Source organism: Heterocephalus glaber, unplaced genomic scaffold, assembly GCF_053883595.1.
Source record: "Heterocephalus glaber isolate CG9 unplaced genomic scaffold, H.glaber_assembly_v1.0 deba00000331, whole genome shotgun sequence".
NCBI classification, from domain to species: Eukaryota; Metazoa; Chordata; class Mammalia; order Rodentia; family Bathyergidae; genus Heterocephalus; species Heterocephalus glaber.
The window spans coordinates 23314327-23340282 of NW_028258142.1; the positions used below are offsets into that span (position 1 = coordinate 23314327).

A 25956-nucleotide genomic window follows, 5' to 3' on the forward strand; every position below is an offset into this window, starting at 1 on the left:
GCTGGGATTTAAGGCATGTACCTCTGTGCCCAGCTGGTGGTAGTATTTTTGACTGGGCAGACTCTACACATCTCAGTGATGACCAGGAAGCTGACCATGCTTTCTGTGCTTAAAAATTAGGTATATTTGTGCTATAGCTCATAAAAACTGTGACCCAAAATAATGAATGAAAAGAATACTGTCTCTGTATGTTACAGCCATTCAGTTACAGAGAGGAAGGCATTTTGGGGAACAAAGATTTCTTATTCGCAAGTTCTGTGTCTTTCATTTGTTATTAAACCCTGGTGTTTGTATGTATGCGTGTGGTACTGGGGACTGAACTCAGGGCCTTCACGCTCTGGGGCTTTTCCCCTGAGCTATAACCCCAGTCTTTTCTTGTCTTTTATTTTGTGTTGTAAGAAAGGGTCTTGCTAAGTTGCCTAGGCTGAGCTCAAATTTGAGACTTCCTTGCCTCAGCCCTCTCAGCATAGTGGGAGTACAAGCATGCGCCACTGTGGCCAGCTCCTTTGACACTTAAAAAAGCCTATGTTCTTTCTTCTCAGAAATTATCTTTCTTGTTTTTCCTTTCCCATCTTAATTTTATCAGGGGAACAAAAAGATTTAGAAAGAGAATAAACTAGGATTTGAACCAGTGATGATTAGTCTTAGAAGTCTACCTAAATAGGATTAGGCACAGATGCAAGTTTAATCTCTTTTGAATACAGAGGTGTAATGGGTGACCTTGAAAAGAGGCGTCTCAGTTGGTACATGATTCATTCATTTATTAATTATTCAAACAAATACTTATTACACTGAGTCCTGAATACAAGACAGAATGAGAGCACCCCACAGACAAGCGTTTGCCTGTCTTGTATCCCCATTACCTGGAAAACTTCCTAGTACATGGGAGGGAGTCAATAAATATTTGTTAAATAAATAAATGATGGTAGCCTTCCTGGAGTTCATATTAACTTTCTTCTTGTTCAGTCAGCAGTTCTTTTTTATGGTGAAAAAAATGTGTATTTAGAATTAGTCAGCTGGACTCAGTTTAGATGATCCCAATTTTGTGGACAACATCCAAAGCATCATAGTCAGGAATCTTCTCTCCATCAGGCGTGTGGAGGGTATTGACCTTAGCCACGTCAATGTCATAGAGCTTCTTCACAGCTTGTTGATCAGGTGCTTGTTGGCCTTGACATCCACAACGAACACAAGTGTGTTGTTGTCTTCTACCTTCTTCAGAGCTGACTCCATGGTCAGGGGGAACTTGATGATAACATAGTGGTCAAGCTTGTTTCTTCTGGGGGTGCTCTTCCAAGGGTATTTGGGCTGCCTCCGGAGCCACAGTGTCTTGGGATGGAGGAAGGTGGGTGACATGCGGATCTTCGTTTTGTGGCTGTGGGTGCCTTTCAGCACTGCCTACTTGGCCTTCAGAGCTTTTGCTTTGGCTTCAGCTTTGGGAGGGACAGGAGCTTCCTTCTTTGCCTTTGGTGCACTTTTGGTTAAAAAAAAAAACAACAGCAGTTTTATGCCAATAAAATTAGAGTTAAATGACTCTCAGTGTAGCTTAAAAAACAGAAAATGTGAGATAAATGATGGGCAGGCAGCAACGGCCTGGAGGAACGTGGAGAGAGAAGTGAGTAAGTTGTTACCCTGCTTCCCACTGGCAGCAGGTATAGGCACTGAACACAATGTAGGAAGACCCATTCTCACAGGTGGTTTATGAAAATTATCTTCAGGGCTTTGGAGCTCCCTGTGTACATGGACGTTTCAGCTTTGTCTTGTCATGGGCTAAAAGTTTTAAGAGACAAGAATGTAGAGTTGGCTATTTTCTTGAACAATATCCAATATCATATTTCAGACAGTGCCACCATGGATTCAGCCCTAAGATTGTAAGATTTCTTCCTCCCTTCCTCCCTTTCTCTCTTCCTCTTCTTTGACAACCTAAGCATTCCTGAATCCCTTACTTCTTGTGGAGGTGGTTGCCTTACCTCAGAACCTCTTTTAAAAATTTTGTGCTATTATCTGTTTTTTTCTTCTTTGTAAGAGAGAGTTTTTGTCTGTCTTATACTCTGAGTAACTACTTTCAAGATTATCATACACAGTGCATTAACTATTGTTACTCTTTTACTATTTTGTTATGAAATTTTTGTTTTATGTTCTCATAAAATAAAGTTTGTTAAAAGTCCTAGAGACTTTCCAGATTTTTATAACTTTTCTGGGAAAAATTTTTGTCAGTGCTGGTGGCCAGTCATAACTCCATTCCCCCACTGGAGGGGGACTCAAAGAACAGGCTCTTTCTGTTCTTTAGAAACATTATTAACCAGCAAGCATCATATTTTGGAAGGCAGCTATGCACACCACTATACCACCAACGCTGCACAAGCTGTCACATTTTGACAACAGGGACTGTTCATTTCTACTTTGTAAATACTATGTATTTCATTTATAATGGCCACGTGAAATTCATCGTCCTAGAAAGATGAACACAGCTTTTTGACTTATTTGATCAAATTGAGAGTCGATTTATTTTCTATCTCTTTTCCTCAGAAAGAGTGAAAAAAAATCATTAACTAAGTCATAATTGACAGGAGGCTTTTTGGTCATAATGGTAAATTTGCACAGGGATCTCCTGGAACATGTAATTGCTGAAATTTGCAGTTTGCCAGGAAATCCCTAAGAGCTATAGTTTGGGGTTAATGTTTAGATTTCAGTCATTCCCGCTCCTCTTGTTATCCATTATTATGGTCATCGAGGATTAACACTCAGGACTGCAGTGACTTCCCACTGTGGGCTCTCCCAGGAACAATTCTATTAATACCACTTTTCATCTTCCTAGGTGCAAATTCAGGAAACGGTCAGGGAAAGAATCTCTCTCAGCCAGATGCCAGCTTTTTTGGAGCCTACTGGGGAGGAGCCTCCATTCATGGGGACCACAACAAATTTCCTCTCCAACACAGGAGGAATCCACAAGGAAGATGCATTATTGGCCCAATACCTGGAGGTAGAAAGCTGTCCCCAAGGTCCACAGCAGGGAGAAAAACAAGACAGAGACAGCACCACAGCTGCAGGTTCCTGGGCAGACCTAGAACATGAGCTGAGCACCCAAAAAACAAATGGTGGAAATGTGCCCTTGGCTGTGGTCTCAGTGCATCTCCCCCAGGATGCTAGCACTGAGCCCAGGGAGCTAGAGACCTTCTCTGTTGCTTCCCCTGAGCCCACAGATTCTGCCCTCACCTTGGAAAATGTGTGCAGTGGGTCAAGAGACAGAGAAGCAGCATGTGTGATGGAGTGTTTTGAAGCTGGTGACCAAGGAACATGTAATGATACCGTGGATTCTCCTGCTGGAACACCAGTTGATAAATATTTGCCTCAAGATATTTGCTCCGTGGACTTTGAGCTGACAGAAGGTCAAAACAAAGTATGTGATTTATATTCTCCTGATGACAAGACACTGGCAGTTCTTTTCCAAACACAATGTTCTGAGCCCCCACAGTCCACAGGCAACAACAGCAAGGATAGAAACTCAGCAGTGCCCCCTCTTTTTGTCAGTACTTTAACCTGGAACATGTCACAGGAGGCCACCAAAAGTGGCAGAGGGGAAAGTCTAGCCAAGGCGGAGAACTCCACTGCCATCTTGTCTTCCACAGCTTTGGCTGACTGGGCGAGGCTGAGCCTCCAGGACTCAGGAAGCCTTGGGGAAATCCAGCCCCTTTCTGCTGAGAACAATTCTTTTGTACATTTTGAACAAGGTGACAAGAGCCCTAGGACCTGTGCCTCAGTCACCACAGACACACCAGCCAGTCATAGTTCAGTTGTGAATTTCCCTCAGGAGAAGCCAACAGCATTAACAGCATTAATGGATAATGCTGAGTGTCTACAAAAGACCAGAAAGATTGAGGACATATCAGCTGATACTGTTGCCACCAAAGGTCACCCAGCCACACATCATGCTGTTTCAATTTCTGTGAACAACCTCCCGAGTGGTGCACAGGAGAACTCACCTGGTGCGCCAGATGAAAATAACCTCAATTTTCCTTCCAATGTACAGTTGAGTCATGTTTTAAGTAGTCCCACACCTGAATCTACCAAACAGCTACTTTGCTTGGCTCCCAATGTGCCTACAGTCTGTGGCAGCCATGTTCCCCTGCTCCTGGAAGGAGAGGGCTCCTGTAACAATTCCCCTCTTCAGACTGATAACCAGTCTAGAGATAAGAGCCAGACCATGGTCAGAGCAGATGAAAAAAGCCTGGAAGAGGATTTCCAAGAAAAAGGAAATGAAACAAAGAAAGGACTCCAATCAGAGAGGCTGTCCCACCAGGGTTCTTTTTTAGCAGATGATTTCCAAGAAAGTTTGCTCCCCACATCTGCTGCACAAGGCGAAGCTAACCTGGTGCTCTTAGAGCACTCCCTAGCAAACTGCAGAGAAGAAAGAGGGCATAGATCAGGCTTGGGGACCAATGTCTCTGTGGTGGCAGAAGCAACGGTAGAAAAAGACAGCCAGGCACTAAGCAATGTTCCATCATTCTCTGAAATCCTGCTGGAAGAATCTGAAGAGACTGGAGCAGAAAATTGGAAAGCAGGCAAGAAGCTGAAGGTTTTAACCCTAGAAGCTTCTGTTTCTGAAATCTGGCCACCAACACAAATAATGGAGCTTGAGTACAAGGAGGCAGAACCTAGTCCTATACTCCCTGACAAGGCCTGGGCTCTACCTGATGCTGTAAAAGCAGATGCTGCCTTGCCTGAACAGGGTCATTCAGATATGGCAGTCTTGGTTCCCAGTTCTCAGGATGAGACTGGTCCAGCCCTTGCTGTCCACAGGGAAACCCACGAGGGCAATGTGCCAACCTGCACCACACACCGGAGAAGTCTTTCTTCTCAGGATTTGAGCCAACCAAGATTCCTGGAGTCCTCTGTAGATGGTGTTGGTGCAAATGAATTGTGGGTCACAGATTCATTATCAGAGTCTTCTGGAACTGAATGGAAGGAAAATGCTAACAGTGTGAGTCAAGACCAGGGGGAAACCCAGCCCCAGGTGGATCACTTAGCCTTCTTTAAACAGATTCTGGCCTTCCCTGGAATCCTAGAGTCCTCTGTTGATCCTGTTGATGATACAGGTGGGATGGAGTACCCCAGGGCTGAGAAACCAGAGACTTCTGATTTCACATTGGGTGTCATCAGAGAGGGGGGACAATTGACTGACAGGAACTTGGACCAGAGAGTTGAAGTCCAACCTGCCATTCTGCAAGTTCCATGTCCCCCAAATATCGGGGGGAACATTCCAAATGAAAACAGAATCACCCAAGGAGATAGCAAGAGAGAAGAGGGTGAACAAAGTCAACATAGTGAAGCAGAAGTGGAGGTCCAGCCTGCCATCTGGCAGGCCCCGTGTCCTAATGCAGGTGAGCAAAGAATTCCAAGTGCATGCAACATTGGCCAAATGCAAGAGGGCAGTGACAGAAGCTCAGAGAAGGCTGGACACAGTGCAGAGAACAAAGCTGGATCTACTTTCCCCAATTCTTCTCTTGCTGATAGTCTTACAATAATGACTCAGGTGTCTGTTGGGGTTATTTCTCACAGCTCTGCAGGCCAAAGTCTTGATCAATCTGAAAATGACTTGGTTGAGCCCAGTAACCGTCAGTATGCATTTTCTGACTCAAAGGAAAGGGGAACTATTGAGAATGAGTGTGGGAAACATGTGCCCTCTTCTAGTGATCTTATGCAATTGCCTTGCACCTCATCTCCTGAAGGGAACACCACACACTTTCCAATAAGTCATAGAATTGAGGAACTGAAGAGAGAGGAGTCTCAAGCCGGGGAGCCCAAACTCCCAAGCTCATCTGGCTCCACCTCAATGACTTCGGCATTCATTTCAGGAAAATGTGAGTCAGAGAAAGCCCCTGAGTTCCTGCAGGACCCATGGCAAAAGGGCTCCATCCTGGGCAGCGGGAAAAAGCCAAGGGAGAAGGAGAAGCCCAGCCATGTGGCCACACAGACTGGCAAATTACTGGGTGCTCAACCAACAGTGCCCAGGTCAGAGGAAGTTAGAAAGAAGCAAGAACCTTCAGGAAGTGGACCTTTAGCTGAGGGAGTAAAGAAGAAAATACTGTCCAGGGTGGCAGCCTTGAGACTGAAATTGGAAGAGAAGGAAAATGTCAGAAAGAACTCGAGTCTTCTTAGAAAGATTCCTAAACTCGAAAAATCATTGTCACGCACTGATGAGAAAAAAGACCCGAAAAAGGTACCTTGCAAAAGAGAACAAAAAGGTGAGGCTCTATTTCTTCTGTCATTGTTGAAGTTTGGGTGTGTAAGACTAGGTGTGAAGCTCTTACATCCTCTGGAGCCCTCTGCAATTCAGGTGAGTGCCCTCCATGTGGACATTTGATGTCATGGTGGTGACCGAGTGGCTTAAGCACTTAGGTCCATGGTTCTCACCCACATGCATCAAGTTCACTGGCAACTCACTGAAATTCAGATTGTTGGGCCCTGTGCCAGTTTCTGATTTAGTGGAGGGATAGGTGGGGCTCAAGAATCTGTACCTCTAAACCAGATGTGGTGGCACATGCCTGCAATGGCAGCTGTCTGGGAAGCTTAGGCAGGAGAATTGTAAATTCAAGCCGAGCCTGGGCAATGCAGTGATTTTGTGAGACCCTGTCAGGAGGGAGGGAGGAAGGAAGGAAGGAAGGAAGGAAGGAAGGAAGGAAGGAAGGAAGGAAAGGAAAGGAAAGGAAAGAAAGAAAGAAAGAAAGAAAGAAAGAAAGAAAGAAAGAAAGAAAGAAAGAGAAAGAAAGAAAACTGGGAAGTGTGAAGGCCCTGGGTTTAATCCCAGTATATACATACATATGTATATAAAATAATCTGCATTTCTCCCAAGTTCCCAGGTGACCTGTGGGGAAAAGGACACTGAGAATTGCTGATAAAGGCTGCCTGTAGGTGTGTTTGATGGTGGGAGTGTGATTAAGATGCCTTTCTGTGTAATTATCCTTTCTAAAAAATCTATTTAAAAGAGATGAACAGAAGCATTAATCAGTGTAGCTAATTAGTCAGGATTTATGAAAAGAAATGTTTTGGTACAAATTGGAATTTTCCTCTTTAATCCTTGATTTGTATTAAAAATGGCTCCGTTGAAACTTGGTTTCTCTTTCAAATGTAAGTATAAAATTTCCTTCCAACTCCTCCTCCCCACTACCTCAGTTTCACCTCCTCTGGGGCCTCTCTTCAGGGTTCTGACCAGGGGAAGCGCTAAAGCCCTTTGAATTGTAGTTACTTCTTACTTTGCCTAAGGGATCGTTCAGCCCCAGATTTATTCCATAAACCGGCAACCAGCTCTTTCAGTTCAGAGCTCCCCTGCCCGTCCTGAGCCACCTGGCAGAGGTCAGAAGAGAAGACACTGCAGCAAGGACAGTGAACCGTGTGTGCTAATGCAGAGAGCACGGCTGTTTTGGATCTGAAGGAGGAATATCCTCCTCTTTCACCCAAGACCTTGAATGTGGAGGCTGGTGATTTTTATTTCCTGCCCACCTGAAATGGTCCTCAGTCCCTGTTGCTAAAAGAATTAAAAATAAAATCACCTTCTGAACGGTGTGGAGGTAATCAACCAGGCCCTAGGTCCACATATTTTTCTTGTTGTTGTTTTTTGAGACAGCCTCGCTAACTAGTTCAGAATGGCCTTGAACTCACTATGTAGCCTAGTCTGACCGTGAATTGGAGGGGCTCGTCCTGTCTAAACCTCCTGGCTGCTGGTATTACAGGTGTGTGCCAACATACCTGGCTAGCCCACATATTTTTAAACCTATCTAAAGAGAATGAAGCAGCTGGGTGTGCAACATCACCTGTAATCCCAACACTCTGGGAGGCTGAGGCAGGAGGATTACAAGTTTGAGACCAGCCTGGGCAATGTGGAGACTTAGCAAGACCCTGTCTCAAAGGAAAAATAAAAAACAGGTTGGGGATGGCACGTACAAGTGAATGTGGACTAATGGAGGAGTTACTGAGGGCAGTGGCCCTGCCAGAGGCCCCAGAGTAGTGACGACCAAAGACTTGTCCAGGACAGGCCAGCTCAGTGGCAGTGAAGGACTGTTCCCAACTCTGCTGGGCCATGGAGACCACTGAGAAGCAAAGACTCAGAGTGGAGGTTTTGGTGGGTGTTTTGAGGCCCTTGGGGAGGAAGCTGCAACACGGTGAGTTTGAGTATAGATTAGGAGTCCAGGTACTTGAGTCCAAATCTATGCTTCACTGCTGGGAACCTCTTTTCCCTCACCTGTAAAACTGGATGTGCTGATAATAGGACTCATCCCAGCATAAAAATGCAAAGTAATAGGAAAGGTGCTTGGCCATTTAAAAAATATTATTACTGCGCCGGGGATTTAGCTCAGTGGTTTCTCCGCCTGTTCCACAAGTGCAAGGACCCAAGTTCGATCCCCCGGTACCAAAATAAATAAATAAATAAAAATTTAAAAATAAAAAATATTATTACTATTAAATTAAAATGAGGCCATTTCTATGCTAAGTATCATGCCCACTAAATAAGAACTTATTTCAGACAAAAATCATTGTTTCAGACTTAGCACAGTGCCAACCTAGTATTAGAAGCTGGTTCTTGCACACCCAGCCTGTCCTCTCTGACTGGAAGGTGGGAGCTGTCTGGTAAGGGAGCAGCCAGGGAACCCTCACCTGAGTGCCTCTGAGTCAACAGTGAACTGGGTCTCAGGTGTGGCTTTTTCACATCTGGGTAGGTCCTTTCCAGCTGTGGAGGAATTGTCCCTGGGGCCAGCCTCTCTGGTGTGCTGTGGGAATTTCCTTTCCAGGGAAAGATAGGAAAGTAGATGCCTGGAGCAGTGGCAGCCACCCTTTCAGGCTTCCTGCTTCCTGCTCTGACGACAAAGCAATGTCAGCTGTTCCACTGAGAGAGCCTCTACCTGACTGGCAAAGGACTGCCTGGCCACTAGTTTATTACTAGTTTATTAAGGACTTGCTATTTTACATGGTGACACCAATTACATATGGTAATGAGCACAACGAGGATTTATCTAATAAGAATCTGCTGTGTGCATTAATCCATGCATAAGACCCAACACCAATGGTAACAAGAAATAAAGGGTTTTTTCTGGCATTTACCATTTGGGACAGCAGCATTTGTAGGGTCTAACCTTGACAATGACCTGCTTTTTCTTTTTAATTTATTATCTTCTAATTGTCCATTAAAGGTTTTTATCTATGACCAAATTCTTTAAGAATCTACTTTACCAGCAAGCACTCTAAGGCTTTTAGTTTTGTTTTTCCAGTGTAAGCCACAGCAATTTCAGTTTGCATTCCTTCTGGTGCTGGTGGCTTTTATGAGACCTGGGTCTCATCATCAGCACTCTGGGTAGTATGCTTCAGACCCTGGTGGTACCTTGTCTGTGTATACCCAGCAGTCTGGTACCCACCCTGTCCTCCCCAGAGCACCCCAAATTTAATACCTCCTTCACCACATCACTGGCGTAGTTGGATGTGATTTGGGTGGTTCTGAAAAAATAAACACTGAGTAACCTTTATTTTTGGCATCCAAAACTTATACAATGAAAATTTCATATTTACCAAAAAATATCTCCATTATTTTCCTTCTGCATTTGTCCAGACCTAGCGACACTCCTGAGTCTCTTTTCCCTTTTGCATTTCTATTTCTCTTTCTCAAAACAAGATCCTTCCCAAGCTTCCAAAGCCCCTTGTCAGAGTCAGTCCCAAAAGCCTGCCATTCTGTTTTGCACCCATTTAATGCCCCTCCCTCCACCTCCAAATGTTCTTTATGTTCAACATGTACTACATCCTTAAGAACATTTAGTTGTCCCCAAGTCACCCATGAAGACAGATACCGCATAGTGTTGGAAGGACCTATGAGGAAATGGCCCAGAGGAGGAGGTGGGCTTGGTCAAAATTTCTAAACCAAGCAGTTGAGGCTGTGTGTCTGATGAATCTCAGTCAGGGTGGGAGCCATAGGGCCAAATGAACCAAAATGAGGTTTGCCATCAATAAAGATTTAGTATATTAGGGGATATAGCTCAGTGGCACCACACTGCCTGGCAAGCACAGGGTCCTGAGTTCAATCCCTGGTACCACACACACAAAAAAAAGATTTAGTATATTCCATCGCTCCTGATGATGCACTTGCTCCTGTAATATTGTTAGTAGTCTCAGCTACTCTCTGGTTGAGGGATTTGGTACCCAACCTGTCCATCACATCCTAAGAACAGAATTAGCTTTTAAACATGCATTTTGCTTTCCTAATCTCCTCTGGGACCCATGAGAAATGGGAAGTTCACTTAACAGATCAACCATTTCAAATCTCTGCTGGGACTCAGGAGAAGTAGGAAGTCACTTAACAGATCAACTGTTTCACAGTTATGGAATTTGAGGAAACATCTACCATAGTGATACTTAATTGAAGACTACATGGTGTTTTGTAATGATGTATTCTTTGCTGTGTGGTTATGGAACTTGGGTTGTAATAAACTGACATTAGGCTCCAGTAATTTCCTTGTTTACCAAATCGTTCTGGCGGTTTGGCCAAGTGGGCTGTTCTTGTCTTGTTCTAATGTCTATACTGCCACCCAGCGGCAACTCTGTCTAATTATACATTTGCCCAGCAAGCCAAGCTCTCATCAGGGTTAAAAATAAGAGGTAATATTCAAAGTTCTCAGCCCAACCTACGAGAATCATTTTCCTATGGTTCCTATTTCATTCAAGTAGATGTCCCTTTGCAAATGAGTGATGTCTGACATCATTCCAATCCATCTTCACAAAGACACTGGTGACGGGGGGGTGGGGGGGGTGGAACACACACTCACGGGACGACGCTATGGATGAATGTTATTCAACAAATAATTTATTGTTGAATTGCCTTTTACATTTGTGGGACTTACCTAAATAATCCAGATTTTGTTCTACTCTTGAATCTCCAGTTTCTAATTTTGACCATTATCATCTGGTAATTATTTTTTAAGAATCTTTATTTTCCTCGAGTATTAAAATCTTTGTATCATATTCTGCCCCATCTCCACTCCTTTAAAAAAAATTCTCAAGTTCTATTTCACTTTAAAAATTACAGATCTTGCCCTAGGAATTTTAAGTAATGAGAATCAGGAGTTTTCTATTAGCCTGAATTGTTCATTTTCCTACTGTTTATGTTTAAGCAAGCCACACCTCATCTCAGACATTCAGTTTCCTGATTCATAAGTTAGGGGAACCGGGGGTTTAGCTCAGTGGTACCACTGCCTGCCTTCCAAGCACAAGGTCTCGAGTTTGATCCCTGGTACAAAAAAAATAAAAGTCAGGGTATTATCTCTGTCCCTTAGGATTGTTTTAAGAATGAAATGAAGTGAAATGGGAAAGTCTTTTGCCTGCACTCACCCACAAACCTCTTGTTTCTAGCTCCAGTATTACTGAAAAAGATCCAAGCAGAGATGTTCCCTGACCACTCTGGAAATGTAAAATTGAGCTGCCAGTTTGCAGAAATTCATGAAGACTCTACTATCTGGTGGACAAAAGATTCCAAGTCAATAGCCCAAGTTCAGAGAAGGTGGGATATTAGCCCTTGGTTGCTTTTTGCAATTGTTGATTGCTTGTTTCTTAGTGAAGTTGTAAAATAAAATAAAAAGTTATAGGAAGTGAAAAGGCAAATTGAAGAGATTCCACACCCACAGTATTCAAGCAATGTAAGAATGAAACACAGATGTCTGGACAAGGAATTCTTTGGAAGGTTCTTTCCTTGGTTCTGCCAGCCTTGAGTTCTGTGTCCTTAGGAGGTCATAGAACCTTTCATTAGAGTTTTAAAATGAAGAAACACATCAAATCATGTTCTAGCCTGAGGGTCTGTGATTCCTAGGTTAAAGAGCTGTCTTCTGTAGGAATATAAATTTTGCTTAGGTGTGTTTTACTGTTTCATAAGTTCCCATTAATATGACAAAAGTCAAACAAAGCTAAGAAAGTGAATTGAAAGGAAAAACAATCCATGAAGTTATAGAAAAGTAATGCCTAGTGAGGATGACAAGCAACCATCCCAAGATGGGAAGGCCTGTTTGTTTTGGAGACCCCAGGAGAGGAAATAGAGGAGAGAGAGGTGAGAGTGAGAATCATTGCCAAGACCTTGTGTGGGATAAGTCTGACTCATGGCTCTTTAAAGCACCTTCTTGCTTCATCCGATACACTCTAGAAACAATCAGCTGGTTCATTGGAAACCAGCATAATTCGTTCAACCCACAGAAGCTTATCTCTGCCACAGGAAGCTCCAGTTCAGCTCCCCAACTCCTGGGACACATCACAAGTAAACTAAAAGAGAAAATCCGAGTTTTCCTATTAATTAAATTAAATAATGTCTGCTGTTTAACTTAATTCAATATGTCTGGAAATTATTTCCCAAATGCAGTCTTGGAAGACTTGAGCTGTAGTTTCATTTCTAATAATATCACTCCAGAAAATCTAATTGGACTGTGATTGATATAATAACCACTTGACCTAAAATGTCACCATTACCCTGCCTGTCTTATGTATGGTTTAAAAAGAATTAAAATGGAAAAGAAGTAGTGCGGTTTTTAAATCAATGAGTTTCCTAGAGCTTTATCAAAAAGTACTAATTAATTCATTCTAATTATTATCTGAAGTTGTCAGCCAAGAATAATTAACCAGATTTTTCAGCATTTTTCAATTAACCAGCCTTACTCTAAGCCCAGACTTGGCATTTGAATTTTCCAGATTCTTTTTCTATTTGAGGCATATTTATAGAAACTTAACCTCTCCCTAGGGAGTATATGTCACTAGTGAGGTTTAAAGGTCTTTAAATTCTTTGTGATGTTTGTTTCATTTCTTATTGTCAGTAGCTTAGTTGAACCCATTTCCTTTCTGTTTGGGAGTCATAAATCCTTGGCATATTGAGAGATCATTTACATTTTTTCAAATATTAGATAATTTCTCTCATCACTACTTCTTTTTACATGCTCCTCCATGAAATATTTCACCACCTTGTGTTAACTTGCTTTACTATAAGGAAATGCCCGAGACAATTAGCTTATAAAGAGAAAAGGTTTATTTGACTCACAGTGTTGGAGATGTCAGTCCAGAATCATGTGAATCCACTGCTTTGAGCCTCTGGTTGGGGTGCTGGAAGGCAATGAGGAGGAGCATGTGGCCAAGAAAGCTGCTTACCTCATGGCTAGGAAACAAAAGAAAGGGGCCTGCCCCTTGATCCCCTTTGAGGGGTGCCTTCGGTGACCTAAGGACCTCCCACTAGGCCCCTCCTCCTAACAGTCTACAGTACCTTCCTAAAAAGCACCACTCTGGGGACTTTTTGGGGGACAGTGAACATCCAAACAATAACCCTTATCAAAGCTTAATTTTCAAAGAGGTGAAAGCTCTGAAGTGTAATACGAGCATGTAGCAAAGGTCTTGCATTCATCAAATAATGAGAAAACCAGTAAGATGGTGAAGCTGCTCAAATGAACATTTGAGAAACTTATATAGTCAATCACAAAGGAATGCAGAACTACATTTTTAAATAGCTATAAAAGTGGTCAATGTTAGACAGATCATAAACCTCGGAGGTCATCTTTTCTACTGCACAGAAAGCTACACATTAACTCATCACTGAAGAGTAGCTGCAGGGGTTCTGTGTAAATGATAAATAGCAAAGTCAAGCACAGGAGCAGTCTCCTGTAACTAATTAATCCTCAGGTGAGATGGATAAACAGTGACCTACAAAGGACATGCAATCATTCTTTCCCTTTATCCAATGTTTGGATACTTATCAAGCTAGTTTGGAAATTAGTTGTCAGAAAACTTTTCTGTGGCCCAAGGCAATACTAGTAGACTTTGAGGAAACTGAGAAGAACAGAGTAGAGGCATATTCTTCTTGTTTGGATAGCAGTGATTTGTCCTGGCTCCATGGAGATCTCCAGCTGGTGCCCTCCAGTACCCCTGGTTCCCTCTCTCCACTCTGGGGAGAGGGGCACTTCTGAGGGCCCTGGGCTTTGGAAAGAGTCCACATGGAGTGAGCTGGCTGGCCACTGAGCAAGGTCTTGGAGCACAGGTCACGCCATTCCTGCTGGATAACTAGCAAATGATGGGCTGGCTGCTGCTGAAGACAGGATCTCACTGAGCAGCCTCAGGAAGGACTTCTCAGCCCAGCCTGGATTGTATGCATTGGGTGCTGCCAAGTGCCCCTGGCTCCTTAGGACTGGTAATGGGTGCTGGGCTCTCTCAGAAGTCTCCAGATTGGGCCCCTCTCCCTCTAGCAAAGTTAACTCTTTTGATTACACTCTAGGCACAGGCTTCTTTTGCGTACTTCTTCACAACTAATTTCCACTCCTGTTCTGCCCTGTCAGCATTTGGTCATATTTCCCCTAAATGTAAAAATATTCATTCCTTCCAGGGTAACAGGATATGAAACTTAGCTTTCCTGTCTTTGTTCAAAAGGTACAAGTTGCTTCTCACATTTATTGCCATTTTCTGTTTATCCGTCACCTCCCAGATTAGATGCCCCTTAATGGCAAGGCTCGTGGTACCCTCCCCCATCATGAAATCCCCCAGTACTGAGCACATAGCAGTCTTCTTTGGGATATGAAGAGGTGATTTCTTTCATGACAAAATCCTAGCAATGCTACTGCTCCCACACTAGTGGCGCATGACCACTCACAAGATGAGAGGTCCTTTGCTAAATCTTCACATATCTGGTGTCATTACTCCTCACAACACATCTAACACGTGATCCTGCTCTTCCCAGTGCCACATACAAGGAAGCTGAGAGTGGAAGACTAAGTAACATGCCCAACGACAGCCTCAGAATTGGAATCCAGGGCCTTTCGCTCCTCACTCATTCCTCCCAGAGGAAAACCTTGGGTGGAAGCAAGGGTACTATGGTTTAGGTGTAAAATCCCCCCCAACCCCAGAAGTCTCTTGTGTTTGGAAGGTGATTGGATCATGGGGGTGCTATACTCATCAGTGGATTAGTCAGTCTGTTGATGAGTTCAGAGCGTACTGTGCCGTTTGAAGGTGGACTTGATCAGAAGAGGCAAGTCAACAGGGTGTAACCTAAAAGGGTAGATTCTTGTTTCTGGCTCCTCTTCTTGCTTTCTCTGCTTGCTGGCTGCCATGGGAGCATGTCCTTCCACCATGCTGTTTCTATCTTGGAGCCAGCTAACTTGGAACTGAGCCCACTGGAAGAGCCAAATAAACTCCTCCTTTAAGTTGTGGGTGTTGGTCATTTTTCTAAATTATGTGCAAGTGACTGATACAGACAGGGTAAGGCAGTGGTCTTCATGGTTGTGGGCCAAGTATGAGAGAATTGCCAGGCAGCAAGGAAAATGCTCTAGGGACAATCCTTCCAGTTCAGCCCCGGCCTTCTACAGGCATCTTGAGCACCCACTGCAATGCCGAGCAGTGTTGTGCTGATCTGTAGAGCCCTGGAGGACATTTCATAATCTTCGCCCACTAATGCAGCTTTATTGTCCTGCCAGACAATCTCCCACTTAGAACAGGACTCTTTTACATCCGGTCATAACCATACATTCTGGATATGCCCAGGGGCCACTTCAGTGGAGGGAGCACTATGATTTAGTGGCCCTTGTTTGAAGCCATGGGTGTATTCCAGAAGAGGCATGTATAAATCAGACTTGAAGTCTATTGAAAAGCCAACTGATAATGAATACTTTTGTTGAACATACAACTGAGACAAATTCAAGATACTCTAACTGAACCCAGATTGAAATGTACACTGAACACACATAGAAAATATTGATGAGTGTTTAACAAAATTCATTATATAGAACAAAATTAAAACACTCTTTAAATATCATTTTTTCTACAAAGGTTTTTGTTTGAGACTTTGGAATAAAGATTGTGGCTATAATCCTCATTCAGACTATCCCAGACTTGAGGGAGGAATCATAATTTACTTAGGGAGGTATCTTAGTGAGGTCAAGATCATTTGTTTAAGTTTTTGGCTTTTAGTTTCCTTGTCTATGAACTGAGGATAGTAATTGTACTTCTCTCGCTAGGTTTTTCTGAGGATGACATAAAATAGACCCTTTAGTGATTTTAGCACAATGCCTGCTACACACCAAGTGCTCGATACACATTAGCTGTCATCATCCCCATTACCCACCATTACCACCACCACTAGTTTCTATATCCATAGTACAGGGGCTGAGACCTAGGAAAACTGAGTGGGTAGATGGATAGGTGGTATGCACTAAGGGAGTATACTACTTAAAAGGGTCATCAGTAAAGCAAAGCATTCTTTTGTTTCAAGCATCCTTATTGTATCTGAGTTTCAGTTTGGGTTAGAGTTAACAGATTTCTTTCAAGCATAGGACACCTCGATTAGCAGCATAATTGAGGGGAATTCTTAACAGATATGTTACTGACAGCCTCAGGATTTACAGTTCCCATCCTTGCCTCTGCTGATGGCAGTTAAACCTCCAGAAAGTTTCTGTGCTTTCATATCAGATGTTGGAGTGAGGACATTAAACCAAATTACAATGATCCTACCCTATGGATGAACAATTTACTTAGGCAGTTTACCAGCATCTTGTTCTTTAGCCAGCCCATTGGCTGAAAACATGAGGGCAAGGAAACATTAGCTTCTTTTTCCTTCAGGGTATTAGGAAAATGCAAATTAGAATGACAAAGTGTGTGAATATTGATGTCCCCCATTACAGCGCAGGGGACAACTCTGCCGTGTCTTTGGCCATCGTTCAAGCCAGTCAGAAGGACCAGGGTCTCTATTACTGCTGCATCAAGAACAGTTTTGGCAAAGTGACTGCTGAGTTTAACCTGACAGCTGAAGGTAAACCTCAGCTTCTGGGTTTCAGGTGAAAACCCCTAGCCTTCCCCAGGTCAGATGGACAGCTGTGCTGACTCCAGTCTCTTCTTTGTCTTCTTCTAGTTCTCGAGCAGCTCTCCAGCCACCTGGATATTAAAGGTAAGCCAAAGTTAGCTGGCCGCTCAGGGAAAATGGGCTCCCCTCAAAGCTGTTGAATGAGTGGTTACACACCGTTCCCATGGACTCTGCTAGCCAGCGAGGGGAGGGCTCAGAAATGGCTGGAGAAATACGTGACAATTCAGGAGCCATTTCCATGTGATTGAAAGGGCCATCCTCCCTATTTTCATTTCTGTAGGCTGCAAATACCCAGAAGTGTATGATTTATGAAAGAAGGTAGACTGCAGTGGTGTAGTTATTGGAAATGTTCGGAGGGGAGCTTGCATTTGGCTTTTCCCTGAAGCGTCAGACTTGCATTCAACCCGGCTTCGTGGAGTTTCCCAGCCTCTGGCCCTTAAACAGCATGTTTTGTTTCTTCAATTCCTGTGGCAAGCTGAGCAGAGAGCACCAAGAGTCTGGAGTATAACCCCATTTGCTTGCATTTTGATTAAATGAAACATGGGTCTTTGTGCTTTCTTTTGGCACATCTGGTGTCGCAACGGCCTAACAGCAGCTGCTCCTGAACACTGGTGCCACCCTTGGGCTACCCATTGAGTTTCCCACAGCTTGGTGAAATCCATGCTTGCTATGTATTCCCTCCTAGGGAAAGTACTCACCCATCTACTCTGGCTCAGATCCACCCCTATGTAGTGTGCTCCCTAGGGCTTAGTGAGGCCTAAATATATGGTTTTCCCATTTCTATGGTATAAACATTCTTTGCATGACCAATTTCAATCTACCAACCTGATAACAGATTGTGGAGGTGAGAAAAGTGCCTACAATCAGCTCTCAGAGCCAGAGCAAGCCAGCTCTACATACCACTGCTGGCCTATCGCACACTATGCTACCTTGACACTTAGCATAGCCTAGGAACTGTGGTTAGTTTTACGGGAGATATGGACAACATTTTGATGGTTAAATTAGGTTAGTGTTGGCCAGGGATTTAGCTCAGTGGTTTTGCCGCCTCCTGCACAAGCGCAAGGATCCGAGTTCAATTCCCGGTACCAAAACCAAAACAAAACAATTAAGTTAGTGTCTTAAAGATGTATTGCATGTGCAGATTTTCAAAGCAAACAAAACTCCTGAAATCCCTGTGTAAACAGCATATAAGAAGTAATCATGATGTACTGATATCTGGTACATGAAAAGCAAGAAACTGGGATTGCAATTTAGAGATGGTCTAGCAAGGGCTGGGTGTATAACTTAGTGGTAGAGTGCTTGCTTAGCATGCCCAAGGCCCTAGGTTCCATCCCCAGCACAAGGGAAGGGAAGGGGAGTGGAGGAAAAGAAAGAGAAGAGAAAGGAAGGGAAAGGAAGGGAAGGAAGGAAGGAAGGAGGGAGGGAAGGAAGGAAGGAAAGAGGGAAAGAAGGAAAGACAAAACAGTCTAGCAAATATTATGATATTTATCTAAAACAATAAATTTATAGGCAGGTTAAGCTCTTCACAGGCTCATTCAAGTACTACATACCTAAACACCTATCTTCAGTATTATACTTGTGATTTAAAATCCTTGCCTCATTTCTGTTCCAAATTCTCAGAAGTCAAAATATGCAAAAGAATCCCTTTCCTTCTTATACTTCAGAAAACAACTTTCAGAAGTTTCCTGTTTCATCAGGGTCTTAGCATCAATTGACATCCTCATCTCGGATACTTGGTGTGACTTTGTTAATTTGGGTTTGCATAAAATCATTTATTTCTCAAGGTTTATACCAGTTAAGAATGAGATCCCAATGGAGATAAGCCATGGGTCACCAGATGGAAACGGTGCCACTGTTAGAGCCCAGTGACTCCAACCATCGAATTTGGGTCTGTACCCTGACGACATCACCTTTACTCAGCTTTGGTCCCCCTGTGACTTGGGATCCCAGTTTCACTGACTCACTAGGCTGGGAGGCCATACCTGGCCCTTCAAATGAAGAAGCTGCAATTTACTCTTAATCATCTTTTTTATATGAATAACTCTCTCACTAAACATTTTATTCATTTAATTCTCGATAGGATGGAGGAACAAATCACATTTTACAAGCAATCTCTAATTTAAAAACTGATAAAACTAAGCTTATGGGAAAGCCCAAAGTGAATGATGGGCCAAATAAAACACAAAGTAGCCCAACATAATGATGTCATTAAATTTTATGAATGTATTCATAGATTACCTTTTTATCCACCTCATAGCAGTCTTTGGCAGTGGGGGTTGTATGTAGCCACATAGTTTCTCTTTGTGCTAAAGATTTGGAGTTTGCTATTTACAGATGTAGCAAAGAACCTAGATGAATGTTTTGCCCTCCCAACATTTATTGGCATATGTACGTTTGGTTGGTTTCAATGAGTCTGTCCTGGTTCTCTCTCAGAACTGCTCCATCATGTTACCGAGGCAGCCAGAAGCACGAGTCCTAGTAATGCTGGGCTCTGCAATTCTCCCAAGAAAGTTCCACCTTCTTCCCCTCCTGAGACTTGAACTGCCACGCTCCTGTCTTTCCTGAAACTCCCCTCTCATGCTCTGTGTTCCTGTTATCTGAATCATTCTTCCCAGAGAAGTCTTTGGTCTAAATAATGAATTCTTACTGTCATCTCTTGCTTTCAGGGAGGTTTAGGTCTCTAACGAAGATGGCTCATGCATTAATGGTGACATTCCAGGGATGGCTACCAAATTCATCTATGGACAGGAGATCCTCTCAGACTTTCTGCAAAGCTGCGAGAGTATACATGCCTCCTCCACAAAAGGAGGCGTGTTCAACTAAAATTCCAGCTCTTTCCCCACAAGACTTTTCAGAGACAGAGAACAGAACTAGGATTTTTTTTTTTCCTTTCATGGTTTTATCCTTTGTTAAGTAGACTTTTCTTTTGGGACTTAAAGACAGAATTGTTAATTATACCACATGTAACACTGTACATTTTTTCCCTGTCTATTTTTAAGCATATAGCTTGAAACAACTTCGGCCTTTAGTTAATTACACTTGATGATTGTGTGTGTGCATGAGGTACTGGGGATCAAACTCAAGGCCTGACACATACAAGGTGAGCACTCTGCCACACTTGCTTCTTAATTGCCTTCAGCTCCACAATCCTTTTAGTAGTGACACATTTGGGGGTGGCATTTTCCGGTCCCCCACAGTCCTTTGCTAGCCTCGGTGACAGTGTTTGAAGCCTCTTTCTCAGTACTCTCTTCCTTCTATAGCTTCTAGTTCTTCACCTAGTTTTTCTTTATGAAAGTTCTGCACCAAGCTCTTATTTCTTTCTGATAATAATCAGGCCAAGCACCAGGTAATACTTTTAAAAATTAGGCTTAGTCTCTTTATCATTTTAACAGCTAATATTATAGGCTGCTTCTTTTTTTTTCTTTTTGTACTGGGAATTGAATTCAGGGTCTTCACACTGGGCCACATCCCCAGCCTCTTTTTATTTATTTATTTATTTTTCAGCCAGGAGCTTGTTAAGTCACTAAGTTGCCCAGGCTGAGCTTAAGCTTGCAATCCTCCTGACTCAGCCTCCCAGAGTGCTGGGATAACAGGCATGCCCCACTATGTCTGGCTACTCTTAAAGCTTATGGTTTGAAAATATTTTATAAAAAAAAGAAAACTATATCTCTTAACAGTCTATATAAAAACATAAAGTGGGATTTTCACATGATCCATGATTTGATTTATTTCTTTTAAATATTTAGAAAGATGTCAGTTTTCATCAGCAGTCAGCAGTGGAAGGTATTTTTAAAAGTCTGAACAATCTTGTTTCATTGAAAGCCTATCAATTTCCTTCTCTTAATATATTAGCAGTCTTCTCTGGTTATCTTGAGTTTAAAATGTAATATAATCCATTGTCATCTGAAACCTCTGTAGAATGAACTCACTGAAAAACAGCTGCTAAGAAACTCAGGGCATAATTCTGTGTTTGTTTTTAGAAAGAAATTAAAACACTCTACTCTTTTTTTTCAATTTCTCTTCAAAAGCATTTCTTCCTACTTTTTTATTTTAGTTTTTGCCTACCCAAAACTGCTTTTTCAGTGAAGGTAGTATCATCCCCTGAAGGCAGTATCTTACTCTTTTGTGTCTTAAGTGCACGCACAAGTAAAGTAAAAATATATGTATATATATGTATATGTGTGTGTATATAAATATTTATATACATATATATTTGTAATATTAAAATTTCATGGGACATCAGATAGAAAAAATGCCCCAAAAGGTTTCTGGAGCAGTAATAATGAATGATGCTACCACTCTTTAATAAATGATGCTGAAAAAACTGGCTTGGTCACATGCCAAAGACTAAAACTAGACCCATATCTCTTACCATGCACTAAACTAAAATTGAAATGGATCAAAGGTCTAAGTATCAAAACAGAAACACTAAATCTGCTGGAAGATAAAATAGGTAGAACTCTTGAAGACATTGGTGTAGACAAAGACTTTATGAACAAAAACGCAATCACACAGGAAATATCACAAAGAATCAATAACTGGGATCTCATCTTATTAAAAAGCTTTTGTATGGCAAAAAACCCCCAAAACCCACCAATAGCATGAAGAGACAACCCACAGAGTAGGAAAAAAATTTTTCAGCTGTCCCTCGGTCAAAGGACTAATATCTAGAATATATATATAAAGAACTCAAAAAATCAGGAGCCCCCCCCCCAAATTTAAAGACCTAAATCCAAAAATGGGCATCCGAAATGAATAGACACTTCTCAGATGAAGAAATAGAAATAGCAAATAAATATGTGAAAAAATGTTCAATATCACTGGTCATTCGAGAGATGTAAATTAAAACACCACTGGGCTGGGGATTTAGCTCAGTGGTGCAGCCATCTGCCTCACAACTGCAAAGTCCCAAGTTAGATCTCTGGTACCAAAACAAACAAACAAACAAACAAAAACACTGAGATTTCATCTCACTCCAGAAAGAATGGCCACTATCAAGAAATTAACCAGTAACAAATGCTAGTGGGACTGTGGAGAAAAGGAAACCCTTCTCCACTGTTGGTAGGGGTGTAGACTGGTGCAACCACTGTGGATATCAGTATGGGAATTCCTCAAAAAACTAAAAGTAGAGGTTCCATTTGACCCAGCTATTCCCCTTCTTGATGTCTTCCCAAAAGAATTAGAAGCATCATACCACAGCCATATATGCCCACTCGTGTTTATAGCACCACAGTTTGTAGTAGCTAAATCTTGGAAATAGCCCAAATGCCCATCAACCTATAAATGGAAAAGAAGATGTGGGTTTCTTCATATAATGGAGTATTACTCTGCCATAAAGAAGGATAAACTTGAGACATTTTTAGGTAAATGAATGTACCTTGAGACCATATTCTTAAGTGAAATAAATCTGGCACATGTGTTCAAATATCACATGGTTTCCCTGCTGTGAGAAACTGAAAGGGTAAAGACCAAAATGTATAATAAATATTATGAAATAGGAGGAACATGTTCAAATGGGAATGGGAACTTGGAAGGGAGGAGGGGAAAAGGAAGAAAAGGGAAAAGGAGAAAAAAGAAAATAGAAGGAAAAAATGGAAACAAAGCTTTTGTAAATAAGGAGGTGAACAGGGGTTGAAGGGAGGGGAGGGAAAGGGGAAAAAAAAAGAAGAATCAAGATATGTTTTTCATGTTCAGGTACAAATTCCCTATATGAATGTGATCATTGTATATATCTAAAATGTAGCAATAAAATTCATTTTTAGAAAAGTAAAATTAAACTATTCACCCATGAAAAGTATACAACTAAATTGTTTTTAGTATAGTTACAGAGTTGCACACACACAAAAGATGATGCTATCAGAATAGGTCTCTGGTCCTTCTTCTGCATTTTAACCACCTTTCCCCTTGCTTCTAGTTACTCTGCATGGTTTTGCTCCTATTTTTCAGGTCTGATATTTTCCCCAGTATGCACAGTTTTGCTCTGACTGATCTCCCCATGTGAGTGACCTACCAGGACTTCAGACTGATCTTGCCACATCCTACTTGCCTGGCCCATCTTCTCTTAGCTATGGCTTTGCTGGGTTAAGTGTAGTTTCTCCCTGTTAGTTCTGCAGGTCAGTCTTGTCCTTGTCCTTATATGAGGACACCAGTTAACCAAGGACCAGGACTGGGAAATATGCTATTGAACCATAGCTGTATTATGTTTTAGGATGTGAAGAGATTGAGTTCAGCCAGCTCATCTTCAGAGAAGACTTCCTCAATGACAGCTACTTTGGGGGCCGCCTGCGTGGGCAGATTGCCACGGAGGAGCTGCACTTTGGCGAAGGCGTGCACCGCAAGGCCTTTCGCAGCACCGTGATGCAGGGCCTCACACCTGTCTTCCAGCCCGGCCACGCCTGCGTGCTCAAGGTGCACAACACTGTAGCCCACGGGACCAGAAACAATGATGAGCTCATTCAAAGGAACTACAAGCTTGCTGCCCAGGTGGGTCTGTGTGCTCAAAGGCACACCCCTGGGTGTGAGAGATACCCACAGTAACATGATGTGAAGATCAGATATGGGGTTGAGGGGGGCGTCTCCAAAAGGCTGATTTTCTTCTTTTGGGGTGTGGATTCAGGCTGAATGCTGGAAGTCACTTCTAAGTCCTCAAGATTCAGTTCTTAGCTTCATGCCAGCCAGTTGGGACTCAGCCAAAGCCTGGAGATACCTCACCGGTTGGGACCTGGAGTGTGATCATTTCTTTCCCTAGGAAGCCCCATGAGGCCCTTCAGGTTTTGAATCTGCTTGGACATAGAATGATATGGAAGGTAGGGGTTCTAAGTGATGTTAGATGCCAGGACCCTCAAGGGTCGCCAATGACAGATAAAATTAGTACCACCTTGTGTGTTTTGTTTGATATTTGTGGAGGGTATTGCAGTGAGTACACTCAGAAGGGTCACACTGACTTGTTTCCTGCTTTCCTGAGTTTGGTTTAACATTAGTCTTAAACCATGATGAGAAATTGACCCCAGTCTCTAGCTAAGTTCTCACCTCTCTCTGTTACTGAGTCCCAGAACTGGAGAATAGAGGGGAGGAGAGAGGGTGGGAGGGGACAAGAAGGGAGGAAAAGGGTTTGCTTCTCTGCCTGCCTCCCCTTCCCCTTGACCACATGTTGACTCTGGCCCTGGATTAGCTGCTAGGGAAGTTGGGTCTAACTCTTTTACAGACTATGTGCCTTTTTCTAATTTTTACCTACAAAATTAGTAGGTTGAACTTAGATGACTCTCAGGGGTACCATCAAGCACTAACTCCATGATTCTGTCAGACGTGGGATGTCAAGCGAGACCATATGCTGATGAGGGCAGCCCCTTTTCTCTGAGTGTAGGTTTGGACTCCATTATCTTCCTTTCTCTTCTAAATCTACCCTTCTCCTTTCTTTCACTGAGTTTTCCTCCCATTTCAAGTATGATCCAGTCATAAAAAAAAAAAAAAAATCTCCTGGAATCTACACTCCCACTCAGAAAGGCCCCACACAATAGGAGCTTTCCCTAAACTAAAAATTTTTTCAAGGTGTTCGTCATTTTCTACTCAAGTTATCTTTGAAAAGGAATCAAAGTGAGAACCTCACAGGAAACCCAGAAGGGCTGCAAACATATTATCTGACACACCCAGGGGCCAGTCCCTAAGCCATGCTAGTTCTAGAAATGGTATGCAGATATTCCTCGTTTAAAAACCAACCTGTTTAACGACTTAGGAACAAAGTGCTTTGGCTTTAAGGTGTCTTCTTCTACAGTACAATACTGGAATTTTTGCTGATTGTACTGTACAGTACAGTACTACTGTTTTATGTTGTTATACATTACAGTACTGCATGTAAGAGCCATGCCAATAAAAGCATAGTCATGAAGTTGGAGTTTTCTTTGACCATTTCTTTGTTATGAATATGTAGTGTACATACTATATACAATTCCTCACTTAGCGACCAATTAATTGGAATGTCTGGGCAGGGGATTTAGCTCGGTGGTTTCGCTGTCAGTGGTTTCGCCATCTGCTGCACAAGCCCAAGGACCGGAGTTCAATCCCTGGTACCAAAACAGTGTGGGAAGTCTGTAGTCCAGGGACACCTGAGTCTACAGACCACTTGACCTTGGCCTAGATAGTCCTCACTTCTCAGAGTCCTCTGTAGTTGGCCAACTCTAAGTTGCAGTAATTGTTGCTTCAGGAGCTGGAAGTGTGCCTCAGTGGTAGAACACTTGCCCAGTGTGCCCAAGGCCCTGGGTTTGATTCCCCACTACTGCAAAGGAAAAAAAATGTTGCCTCTCTGACTTCAACCAAGGGATGGGCTTTGGGAATCCATTGGCTTGACCTATATTGGAAAATCTTCTAAATAGTCTTATTGGGCAATACTCTGAATTCTTCTAATCCCTTGGCTTTCCCGTGTATTTGGGTGCTATAGGAATGCTATGTTCAAAATACTGCCAGACACTATGCCAAGATCTATGCTGCTGAAGCACAGCCTCTGGAAGGCTTCGGAGAAGTACCGGAGTAAGTGTTTTTGTCCTGCCTTGTGTTAACCGCATCTGACTTGTTGGGACTTAAAAGACCTGGAGTTGGGGAGTGAGAGGGTGAGAAGGACCATTAGGTGAAGCATTTCATTTGGTCTCTCTGTCTGTAAGCTGCATGAGGGCTCACATGACTGCTGTTGGGTTCGTGTTTGGTCTCCAGAGGCACACAGAGAGATTCCTGATAAATACTCTATGAATCAATGTATATGTGGATGGATGGATGGATGATGAATGGATTAATTCATTCAATAAATGTATCTGCCATGCTAAATAGAAAAGTATCTACTTTTATGAGTATTACATTATTTAAATAATAAACAAATATAAGGCAGTAAGAGACTATCCCAATACAATTAGCCCTATGATGAAAATAAGACATGGTGGCATGACAGGGAAGAGTGGATTGGGTGATCTGGGACATAGTACCCACTTTCTGGAATCCTTCAGAGATGAGTTTTATTGGGATACTTTTAAATAAAAACACAAAATTACAAATTTCAAGATTAATCTAGGAACTTGGAAAGGGCCCAGGCAAGTTGGGGGTAGGAGCTTAAAGGGCTTCAGCAG

The 25956-nt window shown here is 42.6% G+C and overlaps 1 protein-coding gene across 8 annotated transcripts in view; it reads left to right on the forward strand.

The window, feature by feature from the left end:
• Alpk2 (alpha kinase 2) overlaps positions 1–25956 on the forward strand; it is a 170240-nt gene that overhangs the window by 121738 nt on the left and 22546 nt on the right. For 6 of the 8 annotated variants that reach the window (XM_087192049.1, XM_087192050.1, XM_021239234.2 and 3 more), the window contains 6 exons: positions 2819–6245; positions 11389–11536; positions 16668–16795; positions 16895–16930; positions 23055–23329; positions 25281–25369. In XM_087192049.1, the coding sequence (XP_087048175.1) occupies positions 2819–6245; positions 11389–11536; positions 16668–16795; positions 16895–16930; positions 23055–23329; positions 25281–25369 (4103 nt within the window). Of the gene's footprint in view, positions 1–2818; positions 6246–11388; positions 11537–16667; positions 16796–16894; positions 16931–23054; positions 23330–25280; positions 25370–25956 lie in introns of those variants that run through there. The other 2 variants (XM_021239237.2, XM_087192063.1) reach the window with 2 other exon arrangements.